The following is a 15808-nucleotide window of genomic DNA, read 5'->3' as shown; positions in this document are numbered from 1 at the left end:
ATTTGAAATACGCGCATTCAAAAGAATTGAAAAATTAGCCTCCTTTCTCAGCACGAATCACCAACAATGTCATCAAAGGTGGAAGACGAATATAGAACAGGGCCGTTTAGACCATATGGTGTTCAATCAAGAATACGGAAAGCTAATGAGCTCTCGAAAAAGGATTTTGGAATACTCCTTTTCCTCACATCCATTTCCTTCCTACGTATTTACAAAATTTACCAGCCGGCAAATATTGTGTTTGATGAGATCCATATCCTAAGATATGTACAACATTACTTCAAGGGGACCTTTTCAGTTGATGTTCATCCGCCATTGGGTAAACTTATTTACTTTATATTGGCCAAATTGGGACATTTCGATCCTGACGCTGACTTTGAATTCATCGGACAACCCTACTCCAATGTTCCATACACACTCATGAGGTTGTTTTCCGGGGTTTGCGGCATTCTTACCGTGAACCTTGCGTATTTTACTGTACGTCTTGATTATGACTACTTGGTTTCCTTGTTCGCTGCAGCATTAGTTTTGTTTGAGAATTCGTTAACCACACAATCGAAATTCATCCTACTAGACTCGGCATTGATTTTGGGGCAAGCATTAACTATCTACTACTTTAGTCTTTTGTGCAGAGCCGAGCCAGAAAGACAGTGGTGGTGGGTTTACGTGATTGCAACGGGATTGTCACTAGGCTGGACAATCTCGATAAAGTTGACGGGATTCTATACCCTTTTATGGGTGGGAATCTTTACCTTGTTAGATTCGTACCAGCTACTTGGTGACTTAACAATAAGTACCTTCAAGTGGTTCAGAATTCTATTCTACAAGTTCTTCACGTTATTGATTTTGCCATTGACAATTTATTTATCGTTGTGGAAGGTGCATTTTGATTTATTACCATTTGAGGGGCCAAATAGTGGATTGATCTCGCCTAGACTAAGATCCACTTTCCAAGGCTATAGTGCATCACCTTTAGAGGTATTATATGGTAGTACTGTCACAATCAAACACAATAGCCTCGAGAAATATCTTCATTCGCATGATAAAATTTACCCCAGGGGAACACAATTACAGCAAGTGTCGTTGTACGGTCACGAGGATCCAAATAACGAGTGGGTGGTTGAATTGCCACGCAAGTTCTACGAACACAAACACTTTAATCAAACAAGAGCTGTGAAGGATGGTGAGTATATTAGATTATACCACAAGGCCACAGGGAGATACCTACATGTGAGTGACGTGAGACCACCAATCTCCGAACACGATTATTCAAAAGAAATGAATTGTAATGCAACAAGGGGGTTATTAGGCAATACCGAGTACGAGTTCAAGTTACGAATTCTAAACAAAAAGCCCCATGCCGTTAATAACTTACCAATGATCAAGTTGCGTGCTACCGAAACAGTCTTCATGTTAGTTAGCAGGGATCAAAAATGTAACTTGATAAGTCATCATGACAAACTTCCAAGCTGGGGTGATTACCAAAATGAAGTGTTGTGTGTTCTGGAATCAACCATCCCCAATTCATTATGGTACATTGAGACCAATCTGCATCCCAGATTGGACGACAAATCCCCACACGCAGACTTTGGACATGTGTCCTTTTGGACCAAGGTTTGGGACCTTCATCAGGCCATGTTTAGAGTCAATTCTGATTTTACTGCGCCACATAAGTCCAGTTCGAGACCTGAATCCTGGCCATTTTTACTCAAAGGTGTTGCCTATTTCCAGAGCTTGCCACAGTATACAAGTTTGACAGAACATACAAGTCAGATTTATTACTTGGGTAACGTGGTTACCTATATATTAAGTTTCATTGTTATACTCATCACTATGATCAAGCTTGCATTCCATGGGTTACGCAATTTAAATCCATACGTGTTTTACCTTGATCCTGAGGAGAAACGAATGTTTTATACCAATACATTGCAGTACGTTGCTGGATGGATACTTCATTATTGGCCGTACTTTTTCATGCGTCGTAACCTTTATGCTCACCATTACTTGCCAGCACTATATTTTGCTATATTGAATTTGGGCGAGTACTTGAATTACCAAAACAGATACGTACGGGTTCCATTAATGGTTGCAGTACTTGCAACTGCTGTATACTGCTTCGTTGAATTCACACCTCTTATTTATGGATCTGAATGGACAGTCGCTAAGTGTGTTGCCCATAAATGGTTTTCAAGTTGGAACATGGATTGTATGACATACGGAGGTTAAAACACAATACATTATTTCAATCATACATAAATTTTATACATTACCTTAGACATTTTACATTCTTGTTTGCGAGATGCCTGTAGCCAAGTCCTTAATCAAATCGTCAACTTTGATCAATAACTCATCCTTCTCTTTGATCTTCTCTTGTCTCTCTTGTTCCACTTGTTTCAACTCCTGACTCAAATCAGCAATCAATTTCAATTGGGCTTCGGGAGTGACACCAATTCCAGGTAGTGAATCAATCAACATGTTGATTTGTCGACTTTTCAATACGATATCAGTTGCCAATTCATCAACTGCGCATTCAAAGTCTTCTTCAGTAGCTTCAGGAGGCTTCGGCCCCTCCTTCGTTTCCTCGTTGGCTTCATCTTTGGGCAGTTGCTGCACAGACTGTGGTGATTGCTGCTGCTGCGTCTGCTGCTGCTGTTGTTGTTGAGGAGTCGGTGCATTGGCGGCTCTGTTGGATACTGACGTTGGATCCTCATCTAACAACGCTGGCTTTGCATGGATATTGACATAGTGTACAGTAGCATTAAATTGCTCTATAAGCTGATCTAGACAGATCTGTAGCTGTGTTAGCCTATCAGACATTGGAAAGTGGGAATATGCTGATGTATGCTAAACAACTGGATCTTTTTCTTGTCAAAGGTTCATAATTTGTGACAAACAAATGCGACAATTAAAGTCGTGCACCCTCTCAATTTGCATTTTTCTCTTTCTCTTTCTCTTTCTCTTTCTCTTTCTCTTTCGTATCCTTTTTTTGTGGTGGTTTTAAATTTCTCTCATATTCTTTGTGAATCATCTTATTAAGATAAGGAGACTTGGTGTGTGGCAAGGGTGACCTAGGCAGATCCACAATTTTTTTAAAAAAAACAAAAACCAGACCCACAGTTGCCACTCATCTGTATTCCATAATAACATATACAACTACACTTTATCATGCCACCGCGTAGACTTGTGGCGCCAGTATGGCAGGACGATAGCGAGGTATCAGAATGTGTCATTTGTCACACGACATATAGCATATTTCACAGGCGGCATCACTGTAGAAAATGTGGGAGAGTGGTGTGTGGTGACTGTTCGTCTCAGGAGATGCACTATTTTGACAATACACCAATATCAACGCAACCAGACGTATCTTCATCACCACCTTCACACTCCAGTGGCGGCGATAGATCACGCGTGCACCTATCGAAACCAAATGAGTTGTACAGAACTTGCGATGAATGTGCCAATGAAATTATCATGATTCGACGAGCTTTATTTGAAGAACCCAACTCGGTGGTGAATCAAAGTGATGAAGATAACACGAATGGGATCAAGTACACGTCGCGAGAACGTACACATCAACTACCGTGTTCTTCATCGACCACGTCCTTGATTAGGCGTAATCAAGACGGTAATAGCGATAGTAACTTGTGTCCTGTTTGTGCAACTGATCTTTTGAAGGAGTATATTTCCGATAGAAAGAATGTGGAGCTCATATCGAATGATGACTTTGAAAAATTCAAGGAGCAGCATATTAACGAGTGTCTCGTGGCATTTGATTTCAACACTGATCACTCGACTAGATTTTCCCCAGAACTGAATCCGAGGAACAAGATGTTGGTGTACAATATACCGCCAATCCCAAAACCACAATATGAAAATATAGGCGTTGCTGAATCAGCAAGCGCAAGTTTGGACACATCGCTTCTTTTACCTCAGGAGAAAGTTGAGGAAGAAGAATGTGTTATATGCCTTGAGGATCTCAAACCAGGAGATAAGGTTGGCAGATTGGAGTGCTTATGTGTTTTCCATTACAAATGCATCAAGGATTGGTTTAATAAAAAGGGTTATGGCGAATGTCCGGTTCATTTCTTACATAAATAAATTACTAAATGTATATGTATGTGTTTACCTTTCTTCACGATCATCATCTCTTCTTCTTTTGCCTCGCTTGTCGTGTATTTCCTTTGTCTGTCTGATAGCCTCAGCAGTAGCTTTATCTACGTGAATGTGCAACGCATCGAGTACTTCTTTTGGCGGTTTATCTTCTTTCGGAAGCTTCTTTCCCAATGCATTCTCAATTCGCAAGTACATTTCCAAGTCGTATTGTGTGATCAAGGAGATGGATTTACCTGACCTTCCCGCCCTCGCCGTTCTTCCTACTCTGTGAATGTACGCTTTCGAGTCCGTTGGAATATCATAGTTGATGACGAGATCGACCAGGGGTATATCCAAACCTCTTGCTGCTACATCGGTAGCAACCAAAATGTTGGCTTTGGAGGACTTGAATTTATTCAAGGAACCTAATCTTTGAGCTTGTGATAATTGACCATGTAAGGGAACGGCATTGAATCCCAATATTCGTGCCAACAATGCTGTTCTTTGAGCATGCGCCACGGTTCTTGTAAACACTATAGTTGACTTTCCCATAAACTCATTCAACAAATGAATCAAAATAGTATTCTTGTACCCATCATTGACCAACATCATCGATTGCACTAAATTGTCAGCCGTCTGGTACTTTGTCGACACGGCAACCCTGACTGGATTGTGTAAACTTGCTCTTTGCAACTTTTCAATCTTACTCGTCATTGTTGCCGAGAACAAGTATGTTGTCCGCTTCGGTGGGATCACCTTCAAAATTTTATCCAATGCTGGTCCAAAGTCCATGTCCAACAATCTGTCAGCTTCATCCATGACAAGATACTTCAAATTCTTCAAGCTAAACCCTTTGGTATGTTCCAAATGATCCATTATTCTTCCCGGAGTTGCAACTACAATGTGGGGTTTTCTCATCAATTCCCGTGCCTGGTCCATCATATCCATTCCACCAACAATACACACCGATCTTAGTCCCATTGTAGCACCGAGTGCGTCAAACGTGTCTTTTATTTGAAATGCCAACTCTCTGGTTGGCGCAAGGACTAAACCAAAGTACGGTGTTTGTGCATGCCAGAGGGCTTGCAAGATTGGAATGGCAAATGCGGCTGTTTTACCCGAACCAGTAACTGCTAAGCCAATGATATCCTTCCCTTCGAGGGCATGGGGTATGGCTTCGGATTGAATTGGGGTGGGTTTGGTGAATTTCATCTGTTGAATAGCTTCAAGCAAGTCTGGAACTAGATTTAGTTCAGCAAAGGTGTTGAATTTAAGTTCAGCATCGGGGTCTACAGTAGTCTCCGTGGTGGGTGCTGCAGATGTACTTCCCTTTTTATCACCTTCTACTTCTTGTGACGATTCTTTTGACTCTTGTAATTGCTTCTGCTTGAGTAAAGCTTGTTTCTTTATCTTTTCGGCTAGCTTTTTTGTAGCATCGGATGATTTGCTTTTTTTATGGACCCCCTTTGACGACATACTTGGTTGATGGAAGATGGTGATGGAAAGTAGGAATAAGTTTTCCTTCTTTTTAATTTTTTTTTTTTCTTCTTTTGTGTTGTGGTGATTTCAAACGATGAGATGGATTTTATTTTTCCACCATTTACTTCTACATTTTCTACAATAGAAACAGTTACGTAACAACACCATGGCCAAGAGGAGAACAAAGAGAAGAACCCATCAGAAAGCTACTGAAGAAGAGGTTGCCAAAATACCCAAGTCAATGGTGATCCATCTAGGTTCATCCTTGAAAAATCATTCGTTATCTCAATTAGTATCTGACTTTAGAAATGTCATGCAACCACATACTGCCATCAACTTGCGAGAACGCAAGTCCAATAAATTAAAAGACTTTATAGTTATGTGCGGACCGTTACATGTTTCTGACTTGTTCATTTTCAACCAAACATCTTCGGGCAACATCACTTTGCGTATGGGTAAATTGCCAAGAGGTCCCACATTGCAATTTATGGTCAATACGTATTCCTTATGCAAAGACGTGAGAAAGATCTTGAAACACCCCAAATCTGTTGGTAAAGATAGTTCTGAGTTCCACCAGCCACCGTTGTTGGTGTTGAATGGATTTTCCAACAATGTCAAAGAGATGCCCATGCATGAAAAATTAATGGTTACCATGTTTCAAAACATGTTTCCACCAATCCAACCACAAAACACCAAAGTCAATGCCATCAAGAGAGTTTTGCTAATTTCCAAGGACAAAGCCACGGGTGAGATTGAGCTTAGACACTACTCGATAAATACCAAGCTTGTTGACGAGAGCAAGAGTGTCAAGAAACTTATTCAATCTCATCACAACTTGAAGAAAAAGTTGCCCAAGATGACCAATGCCCAAGACGTGTCAGACTTGATCTTGGATCCTTATGCAGTTGGTGGATTGACTTCTGACAGTGAAGTGGAAGATGATGCAGTCGTTGAAGTGCAGCACGAAGAATTTCTTAAAAGACAATCACAGCAGAATCAGGACCAACCTCAACAACAAGAATCAATTACCACCGCCAAGAAAAGAGCTATTAAATTGATTGAATTGGGACCAAGGATAAATATGTCGTTACTCAAGATTGAAGAAGGTCTCGTTGGAGCATCAAAAACACTTTACCATTCTTCTGTATCCAAATCAGCAAAAGACGCCGATGAACTTGATGCAAAGCATAAGTTGAAGGAAAAGTTGAAGCAAGAAAGAAGAGCAAAACAACAAGCCGCTGTGCAAGCCAAGCTTGAGATAAAACAAGCAAAGAAGCTTAGAAAAAAGGCACGTTTTGCTGATGAGGATGGTGGAGAGGACAAGAGTGGTGATGATGACGAGGAGGATGATGACGAGGATGCTGATGAAGATGAAAACATGCCTGAAATTAACGCTGAAGACTATGAGAACGACAGTGATTTGTACAGTGACGTAGAGGTATAGATGAAAACATGTATGCTTTTACTTTGTTTAGCTCCCTATTACTAATTACAACCTGTAGACTCAGTGTCTCTCCAACTCTGATACCAATGTTTCGATTTTACGTCGTATGTTGATTATTCGAACGCTCAAGTTCAACGCCAGGCCAAAATCTTCTTGACTAGTCTTTAGCTGCGATGGTGTCAATGCACCGAATTGCAAAATCGGATCCCTATATGTGATGGTAGCTGTCTTTTCAGTTTCAGTCTTGGCGGTATTTGCATTTCGATTCTTGCGATTCTTCAACTCTGAAGCTGGTGTTATGTCATTGGTAAATTGATCATCGTCAACAGCATCACCAGGTGAGGTTTTCGTTCTATCAACAATATTGAATTCATCCGATTCGTCCATGAGCCCAACGATTTTACAAGCATCGTAGCTTCGCATGTCGAATGTGTCTTTGCCAAATTTGGTCTTTTCACTCTGAAAGTTAGCTCGGCTCAAATTGAGAAATCCATTTATGAAATGCAGTCGACAAGCACCTGTCAACTCTTGATATTCATTTAGTAGATTGAGGAGTTGGATGGTTTTCTCATCTTCATCGATCGATGGCATCGTGATAGTTGATCTGTCCGGAGGCAGGTATCGCTTGAAATGTTTTCGCGCAATTTTTCAGTTCTTCTGTTTTCCAGTTTCGCACCGAACTTGTTCCTCTCCCCCACAAATGAGAAACTACAAACCATACTTTGACTTAATCGTTGAAATCTATATCTTATAATTTGTACAAATTTTTCAATCTACTGAATTCTTCTGGAGGTAATATCAGATTAAATCCAAATTCACCGTCACGCGATGCTGATGGCGTGTTTGAAGAATGAATCAATTTAACCTCTGCATCACTGCGTTCCTTTTGCTGCATAAGATGACCAAATTCGTGAAGACAGTAAATCATTTCCTCTTCTCCAATTTGTCTTTTACCGATTCTGTCTCTAGCATACACTATTTCACTCAAGTCATGGAGGATGTTGGCAGTGAGGCCCCAAACATCGTATATCTTCTCGTTCGTCTCCTCGTCTGTGCGAGAACCAAGTCTTCCCCATGAGGTCAAATCCTTTTTCTCCTTTTTGCTATTTGCTTGCTTGGTCTCCCTTGGGTCTAGTTTACTGTCTCTAGTTGGAGACCTTGATCTGGAAGGAGATATAGATCTTAATGGAGTCGCATTTGGGGGTGTTATTCTGCCCTTGTCAGACTGGTCCAACTCTTCTCCCAACTCCTCATCTTCCAGTGCCGATAGGTCTTTTATATGTTTCAACCATTCAACTTCATTAGGGTTGTTTTGCAAAAACGTGTATGATCGCAAGGACCATGGTATACCTCCCCATTTCATATGATAAGAAACACGTTCCAACGCTTCACTTGCTGGTTCATCAACTACTGGATACAAGAAATCTTTTAATGGGCATGAAAATATCGACGAGCTTTCACCGGGGTTCAAAACGAGATTCAACCTTGACGCAATTGTCGCTTCGACATCGCCCTCGTTGTTGAACTTCATAAATCCAACGCACGGTCTAACACATGAAAAGGTACGAGACAAGTAACTGGGCAATAGTGTGATGTGTTCTATGCTGATTCCCAACTTCGCCAACGAATCGTCATGTGATGACAAACCAATCTCTTCGTGCATTTCTCTTCGACTAACCGTCCATTCCGACTCAAGTCCATTATCGGCTTTTCCACCGGGTAAGGCTACATGGCCAGGAAAGTTCCGTAACTTGGATGATCTTTTGGTTAGAAGAACCCTGAGCTCTCCCATGTTGCCTAAAAATAGTAAGATAAATACTGCCGATCTTCTTGTTATGGGAAGTCTATGCCATACTGAGGTTTTGCTGCCGCGATAAGCGGGAGCCACGTAGTCACGGAGACTCCCAATGAAATCTACTTCTGGACCCTTTGTCATCATATATATATATATATATGTGTGTGTGTGTGTGTATAGGTGGTGCTGGTTTGCAATGCCAATATCTAGGTGGAAAAAATTCAGATGCACACACACAAGACTGCAGAAGAAGCGGTCTGATTCAGAGTGGTTTATTTTTTTTTTCTTCTCTTTGGCATCCTCGGTCTCTCTGTTATTAGATTGAAATTACCACTACAGTTCAAGTAATCACAAGGTAACATCGTTTAAGTAAACAATGGAGATTAGGAGATACGACCAATTGGATCGCGTAGAATGAAAAGTGTGTAGTTTGTGTGTGTGGGTGACTCTCAATTACCCCGACTTTTGGGGACTAAAGGAAAATTCCCCTCTCCCAAATTATACGGTGCGAATGTCTATTGAATTGAGGGGAAATATTTGAAATGAAAGTTGCGATTACGGCCATGACAATGTAACTTGGAACAGTGACTAGGAGAGACGGGGAAATTGATATGAAAGTAGGAGGAGGCAGCACAATTCAGGACGACATGTGACGTTGATGCTCATTTGATTGACAGTGTAGGAAATAAGGAGCACGCGGTTGTTCCAGCGTTTATCGAAGGGGTCTATCTACAGTCCATAGACTCTTTTTCATCCATGTGTTGCCATAGATTAATAGAATAATAATGATCTAGAATACTAAGTAGAGAAAATAGTTGTAGATTCATGGTTTTCTATTGGGTCTTTTAGGTGTTTGAATTTTGCAACTATTCTATACCAAATTCTTTGACTGTTTTAGAGAGCCGAGTTAAATTAAAGTATATGAAGGTGTCATCTAGTTTTATTAACTTTCTGCTTTACAAACCGCAACAACCTTTATCTAAATCTCATATCTCTTTTCCAACAAGGACTGTACAGTTGCAGCAGACAGATTGTTGTGTCTCCTTCTGTTGCGTTTTGTAGCCGGAAACTGACATTTATATAGCCGAAGCCAACACGCACAAAAAAAAAAGTATACTCCATAGCCGAAGCGGTACACAAAACGTCGAAGTAATTTTTTTACCCTCACTCATGCTTTTATGTTCTGTCCTGTGTCAATACGAATTTGATTGAAGTTACGTCATAATACACAGCGACCTAGTTTTGTAGAGTCCATCCACACTTCATGCATTACGTTACATTATTATGTATGATTTTGAGTACAATGCTTCCTATTGTAGTTGGTACTCACCCCATCAATTTCGCGAGAAGTGCTCGTAACAATTACACGTCCAGCGAAACAAACGTGAAATACCCTTGTGTAAGGTGAAAAAATTCCCTTTGGTGTGGCTTTCCTGTTCCAGACTGGTACTATACATAAACATTCTAAAGTAGAGGTAAAGTCAAAGCTTTTCTATCACTTAATTTGCCTTTGATGTTGAAAAAGAGTTGAAGATGTTGAAGTAAAAGAAGCTCGTAGACAATCGTAAATGTTTCTATAAATAATTTCGTATTTGTAATTCTATTATTAGGCTTGCAATTTTTTTTTTCTGCATATTATCAGTTGCTATTTGCATCACTTTTTCTTTGATGTGCTCTAGATATAAGATGCCTCTATCTTCCTCCTCACTGGCCAGGCGTAAGTCATTCCTGTTCAAACTAATCCTTGCTAGAATACTTATTTTAAGTCTTCGATTGCTTCAAAGTTAAATTGTTTTTTTTGTTGTATCAAAATGGCTTCAGGACTCCCTGATTGTTAAAGCTTGGATCTGTTGCGATTCTCTTCTTACGAGTTATAATATTTACTGCAATGATCCTGAAAATACGCGTGGGTAAGAAGATAGAGGCTATACAAAGTAGCACACCGGAGTATAAAAATAGAACGCGGCAACGTATAGACAGCCGTTAAGTGTTATTTTTCTTGAGTGGTAGTGGCTTAGATGATTGCTCTCTTATTTGCTTTTGTATTGTATTTATAGGTCAAAAGTTGCATTTGGTTTATTTTTAGTTTAGTCATCTCTCTCATAACTCTCATCGCTCTTTACTTTCATTTGCTATTGTTAGTTGTTCTATTTTTATAGGTTAATTGGGGATTTGTGTAATTCCATATGTCAATTGTGTAATATTCTTTGCTTTCTATGTTCTTGAGTTTCTTTTTGACAGTTATTTTTTTATTTTTTCACTTTTAGGCCATTTCATTTAAAATGGTTGTGAAATTCCCTTGAAAACAAAACGATGGATTCTCTTCTTTCTTTTTGGTTATTATAAACAGAGCAACGGTCGTCGTTATCCTTTTCTTCGTTTTTTTTTCTTTGGGTTATCGTTTTTCATTTCATTGGCTGCAATTTTGGATTGTTTGTTTCATTCATTATCAACAAAGTTTAATACACCAAATTTAGTACTAGGATAGCAAAACAACAACGATGCATAACTATCATCTTTTACTTTGGTTCATTTCCTTAGTTTCATTATCCCATTGTTGGTCACCAACCGATTCTTATGCCCCTGGAAAGGTCCAATGTCCAAGCTCGGATATTTTGAGAGTTGCCGACAGTATATCAGATGAGGAGGATCAGTGGTTGAGAGGCAGAGACGAGGTCACTAAGAAAAAGGTTGTTGACTATCTCAAATATGCCAATATGACAGATTTCAACCCAGAAGATTATGTCAATAACTTGAACAAGAGTATACACATTGGATTAGCATTTTCTGGTGGTGGTTATCGTGCCATGTTGAATGGTGCCGGCCAAATGAGTGCCTTGGATGAAAGAACCAAGGGTATTCACGGTAAAAATGCCAGCGGGTTAAATGGATTACTTCAAGCCAGTACTTATATTGCAGGGTTATCTGGAGGAAGTTGGTTGGTTGGATCCATTGTTTTCAACAACTTTACATCGGTGCAAGATATTGTTGACCACAAGACTGATATTTGGAACTTGAAACATTCGATTGTCAATTATGGTGGAATCAACGTCGTAAAGACTTTGGATTATTATAAAGGAATTTCTGATGACTTGAACAAAAAACAGGATGCTGGATACGAGTTGTCCTTGACTGACACGTGGGGAAGAGCATTATCACACCAATTCTTATCCACTCTTGATGACACAGGTGCATCATTAACTTTTAGTTCAGTTCAAGATTGGGATGTATTCAAAAATCACGAGATGCCATTCCCAATTTTTGTTAGTGACGCTAGAGCCCCCCACACCAAGATTATCAGCATTAACTCAACCCTTGCCGAGTTTAATCCATTTGAAGTTGGAAGTTACGACGCCAGTGTGTACCAGTTTACTAAGATGAAGTACTTGGGAACTCAATTATCCAATGGAGAAAATAACGGAACATGTATTAGTGGATTCGATAACGCTGGATATATCATGGGTACGTCATCAACTTTGTTTAACCAATTTGTGTTGAAAATCAACACCACTTCATTATCGTCAACCATCAAGTCTATTATCACTGAAATCTTGAACGACGTGTCTAACGAAGAAGAAGACGTGGCGTTGTACTACCCAAACCCCTTTTACGAAACTGATGTCGGTACGTCGTTTAACATAGCTAATAATGACACCTTCACCCTTGTTGATGGTGGAGAAGATGGCCAAAATATCCCATTATCGCCTTTGATTCAACCAGTTAGAGATGTTGATGTTATCTTTGCCTTTGATAATTCAGCTGATACTAAGAAATCATGGCCAAATGGAAAGTCATTGACGCAAACTTTTGAAAGACAGTTTACTGAAACCGGAAACGGTACAATTTTCCCCTATGTCCCTGATATCAATACCTTCATCAACTTGAATTTGACTGCTAGACCTACATTCTTTGGCTGCGACGCAAAGAACTTGTCGACCTTGTTTCAACAAAGAAACATTAGCTTCACCAACGAGTCAAATCCTTACACTGTCTACGACTCACCATTGATTGTTTATACCGCCAACCGTCCATTTTCACACTGGTCCAACACATCGACATTCAAATTGAAATACGATGAAGATGAACGTAATGCCATCATTCGTAATGGGTTTGAAGTCGCTTCAAGAAACAACTTGACTTTGGACTCCGAATGGCCTGCCTGTGTAGGATGTGCCATTATCAGAAGACTGCAAGAGAGAAATGGTGAAGAACAATCAGACCAATGTAAGAAATGCTTTGAAAGATATTGTTGGGACGGAAGTTTGGATAGTGAAGCTGCTCAAGATAAATTGAATTTCACTGACCAGGGAACTACAAGTGGCAACGAAGGTACAAAAGTTAGTGGATCAAACGTGATTTCCTTCAGTTGGGCATTGTGGTTGTGTTCATTGGTCATAGTTGGATTCTTTGGATTCCAATAAGTAGGAATACATATACAGTAGAGTTAGATAGTACATAGTATAAAAATCAATAATTTTAATCAATACAAATGAGCTTTGTCACAAAACTGCATAGGAATTGTCCTTTCTTTCAAAGGCCGAAAACGAAACGTAAAGCATCTTCGTTTACTAACAATAACAAAGTTTCAATATCAAGGGTCCTTCCCAAAGAAGAGTTAATTCCGACTCGAATAAAAAAAGGTTTACTAAATACAAATAAAAGCTTGTCTGATAATTAAACTACTAAAAGCGCAAATGAAATAAGTCAAGCAATTTATTTATAGAAGCCTCATCCACGCCAATACTTTGTTCTGTAGTCATTCTTGCTTCGTTTCTTTTTTATTTTTCTAAGCCAAAACGTGGCTTTGGACGGCATCAACAAACGTGTTTGGCAGCGTTCACTAAAACTCTTTTTGCTTCAAAAATTACGAACGGTTTTGCTCTGTTGTTCTCTGCGCCTTGACAAAGACCGTCTCACTTTATTGAAACTGAAGAAATTCATGATATAATCATGATATAAGGTAGTTTAGGAGGGCTTTTTTGAAAACGGACATTAGGTGAGAACAGCAATAGCAACAGCAATAGCAACAGCTATAGCAATAGCAATAGCAATGAACTTTTGTAGGGTGGCTTAGGCTGAAAAAAATGACGCGTTAAGAACTAAAGGTTCATTCGATTAGTAACACCAGACTTCTTTTAAAATGAAATACATTCATTTTAGTTTATAGTTTTAAAATCAAAAAAGAAATTTTTGTTTGTTTTCTTCTCGGGTTTTCTGTTCTTTCTTTTTTATTGTTTTTATTTTTGTTTCGGCCTTAGTGACGTTCCGTTTTTTTTATTATGTTTGTGTAATACAGGGCTTTTGGTCTTCATATATAAAATAGATAAATATATAAATGTCCACTAAATCATCATCAAAGGAAAACAAAACGATGATCGTAAGACTGTTTTTTTTTTTAATTCTTTTTTTTCATTTTCATTTAGACGTTTGTATTTGTTAGATTGGGGTTTTTTGTTCATTCATTACTGTCATTACCCCACATTAAACAATCTTTAGAGTAGCCAAAAATGCAAGCCCACCAGGTATTGATTTGGCTCATCTCCATAGTATCACTATCACAATGTTGGTCGCCTACAGATTCGTATGCCCCTGGACGCATAGAGTGCCCGGGCTCGGATATTTTGCGAGTCGCCGACAGTATATCAGATGAAGAGAGTGAGTGGTTAAGCGGAAGGGACGAAGTTACTAATGAAAAGATTGTTGAGTTTCTCAAGTATGCCAACATGACAGATATCAACCCAGAAGACTATGGCAAGTTAAACAGGAGCATACACATTGGGTTGGCGTTTTCTGGTGGTGGTTACCGTGCCATGTTGAACGGGGCAGGGCAATTGAGTGCTTTGGACGAAAGAACGAAAGGTCCTAATGGAGGAAATGCCAGCGGGTTAAATGGATTACTTCAAGCCAGTACTTATATTGCAGGGTTATCTGGAGGAAGTTGGTTGGTTGGATCCATTGTTTTCAACAACTTTACATCGGTGCAAGATATTGTTGACCACAAGACTGATATTTGGGATTTGGAACACTCGATTGTTAATTATGGTGGATTGAATGTCTATAAAACCTACAAGTACTACAAGGGTATCTCAGAGGACTTGGATGCTAAGAAAGATGCCGGGTATGAATTATCCTTAACTGATACATGGGGGAGAGCGTTAGCACACCAGTTTCTCACTACACTCAACGACACAGGTGCATCATTAACTTTTAGTTCGGTTCAAGATTGGGACATATTCAAGAACTACGAGATGCCATTCCCAATTTTTGTGAGTGACACTAGATCTCCAAATAGTCAGATTGTTAATCTCAATTCGACTCTAACTGAGTTCAACCCCTTTGAAATGGGAAGTTACGACGCCAGTTTGTATCAGTTTACCAAAATCAAGTACTTGGGAACTGACTTATCAGATGGAGATACAAATGGAACTTGTATTGGTGGATTCGATAACGCTGGGTATATCATGGGTACGTCATCAACTTTGTTTAATCAGTTTGTGTTGCAGATTAATACCACTTCATTGTCGTCGACGGTCAAATCTATCATCACCTCATTGTTGAAAAAGGTAGACAAAGATGAAGACGACGTGGCTGTATATGATCCAAATCCATTTTACGAGACTGATGTTGGTACGTCATCTCATATAGCCAACAATGAGACATTAACTCTTGTTGATGGTGGAGAAGATGGCCAAAATATCCCATTATCGCCTTTGATTCAACCAGTTAGAGATGTTGATGTTATCTTTGCCTTTGATAATTCAGCTGACACCGATGAATATTGGCCAAATGGAACTTCATTGACGCAAACTTTTGAAAGACAGTTTTCTGACACTGGAAATGGTACCATTTTCCCCTATGTTCCTGATGTGAATACCTTCATCAACTTGAACTTGACTGCTAGACCTACATTCTTTGGATGTGATGCCAAGAACTTATCCACTTTGCTCCAGCATCGTAACATTAGTACGTACAGCAACCTGTCTAGTTCTTACACTGTC

The 15808-nt window shown here is 39.5% G+C and overlaps 9 protein-coding genes across 9 annotated transcripts; 5 read left to right on the top strand and 4 right to left on the bottom strand. All coding sequences in view use genetic code 12, as the record gives it.

Annotated features, from left to right (window-relative positions):
* Positions 1 to 66: 66 nt before the first annotated feature.
* PMT5 (putative dolichyl-phosphate-mannose--protein mannosyltransferase) lies at positions 67 to 2226 on the top strand (the record flags this gene model as incomplete). Its single annotated transcript, XM_051813744.1, has 1 exon — positions 67 to 2226. One exon carries the CDS (start codon positions 67 to 69, stop codon positions 2224 to 2226), a length of 2160 nt encoding a protein of 719 aa, XP_051672619.1.
* Positions 2227 to 2280: 54 nt separating this feature from the next.
* MED21 (Med21p) lies at positions 2281 to 2817 on the bottom strand (the record flags this gene model as incomplete). The annotated part of the gene is made up of 1 exon (XM_051813743.1): positions 2281 to 2817. One exon carries the CDS (start codon positions 2815 to 2817, stop codon positions 2281 to 2283), a length of 537 nt encoding a protein of 178 aa, XP_051672618.1.
* Positions 2818 to 3165: 348 nt separating this feature from the next.
* CANMA_001744 (phosphatidylinositol-3-phosphate-binding ubiquitin-protein ligase) lies at positions 3166 to 4098 on the top strand (the record flags this gene model as incomplete). Its single annotated transcript, XM_051813742.1, has 2 exons — positions 3166 to 3192; positions 3316 to 4098. 2 exons carry the CDS (start codon positions 3166 to 3168, stop codon positions 4096 to 4098), a joined length of 810 nt encoding a protein of 269 aa, XP_051672617.1.
* Positions 4099 to 4122: 24 nt separating this feature from the next.
* On the bottom strand, positions 4123 to 5568 carry CANMA_001743 (RNA-dependent ATPase; the record flags this gene model as incomplete). The annotated part of the gene is made up of 1 exon (XM_051813741.1): positions 4123 to 5568. The coding sequence occupies one exon, from the start codon at positions 5566 to 5568 to the stop codon at positions 4123 to 4125; it is 1446 nt and encodes a 481-aa protein (XP_051672616.1).
* A 169-nt stretch (positions 5569 to 5737) lies between these two features.
* SSF1 (rRNA-binding ribosome biosynthesis protein) lies at positions 5738 to 7015 on the top strand (the record flags this gene model as incomplete). The annotated part of the gene is made up of 1 exon (XM_051813740.1): positions 5738 to 7015. The coding sequence occupies one exon, from the start codon at positions 5738 to 5740 to the stop codon at positions 7013 to 7015; it is 1278 nt and encodes a 425-aa protein (XP_051672615.1).
* A 60-nt stretch (positions 7016 to 7075) lies between these two features.
* Positions 7076 to 7606, bottom strand: VMA22 (Vma22p; the record flags this gene model as incomplete). The annotated part of the gene is made up of 1 exon (XM_051813739.1): positions 7076 to 7606. One exon carries the CDS (start codon positions 7604 to 7606, stop codon positions 7076 to 7078), a length of 531 nt encoding a protein of 176 aa, XP_051672614.1.
* Positions 7607 to 7763: 157 nt separating this feature from the next.
* Positions 7764 to 8807, bottom strand: PCD1 (8-oxo-dGTP diphosphatase; the record flags this gene model as incomplete). Its single annotated transcript, XM_051813738.1, has 1 exon — positions 7764 to 8807. One exon carries the CDS (start codon positions 8805 to 8807, stop codon positions 7764 to 7766), a length of 1044 nt encoding a protein of 347 aa, XP_051672613.1.
* A 2504-nt stretch (positions 8808 to 11311) lies between these two features.
* On the top strand, positions 11312 to 13231 carry CANMA_001739 (uncharacterized protein; the record flags this gene model as incomplete). Its single annotated transcript, XM_051813737.1, has 1 exon — positions 11312 to 13231. The coding sequence occupies one exon, from the start codon at positions 11312 to 11314 to the stop codon at positions 13229 to 13231; it is 1920 nt and encodes a 639-aa protein (XP_051672612.1).
* Positions 13232 to 14370: 1139 nt separating this feature from the next.
* Positions 14371 to 15808, top strand: CANMA_001738 (PLB1; the record flags this gene model as incomplete). Its single annotated transcript, XM_051813736.1, has 2 exons — positions 14371 to 14391; positions 14465 to 15808. Coding segments are annotated over 2 exons (1365 nt in total), but the record flags the coding sequence as incomplete, so codon positions are not given.

This window comes from Candida margitis (genome assembly GCF_024628925.1).
Source record: "Candida margitis strain CBS 14175 chromosome Unknown scaffold49, whole genome shotgun sequence".
Lineage (NCBI taxonomy): Eukaryota > Fungi > Ascomycota > Pichiomycetes > Serinales > Debaryomycetaceae > Lodderomyces > Lodderomyces margitis.
The sequence above is the reverse complement of the archived record's forward strand: the minus strand, read 5'-3'. Positions and strand labels throughout refer to the sequence as shown.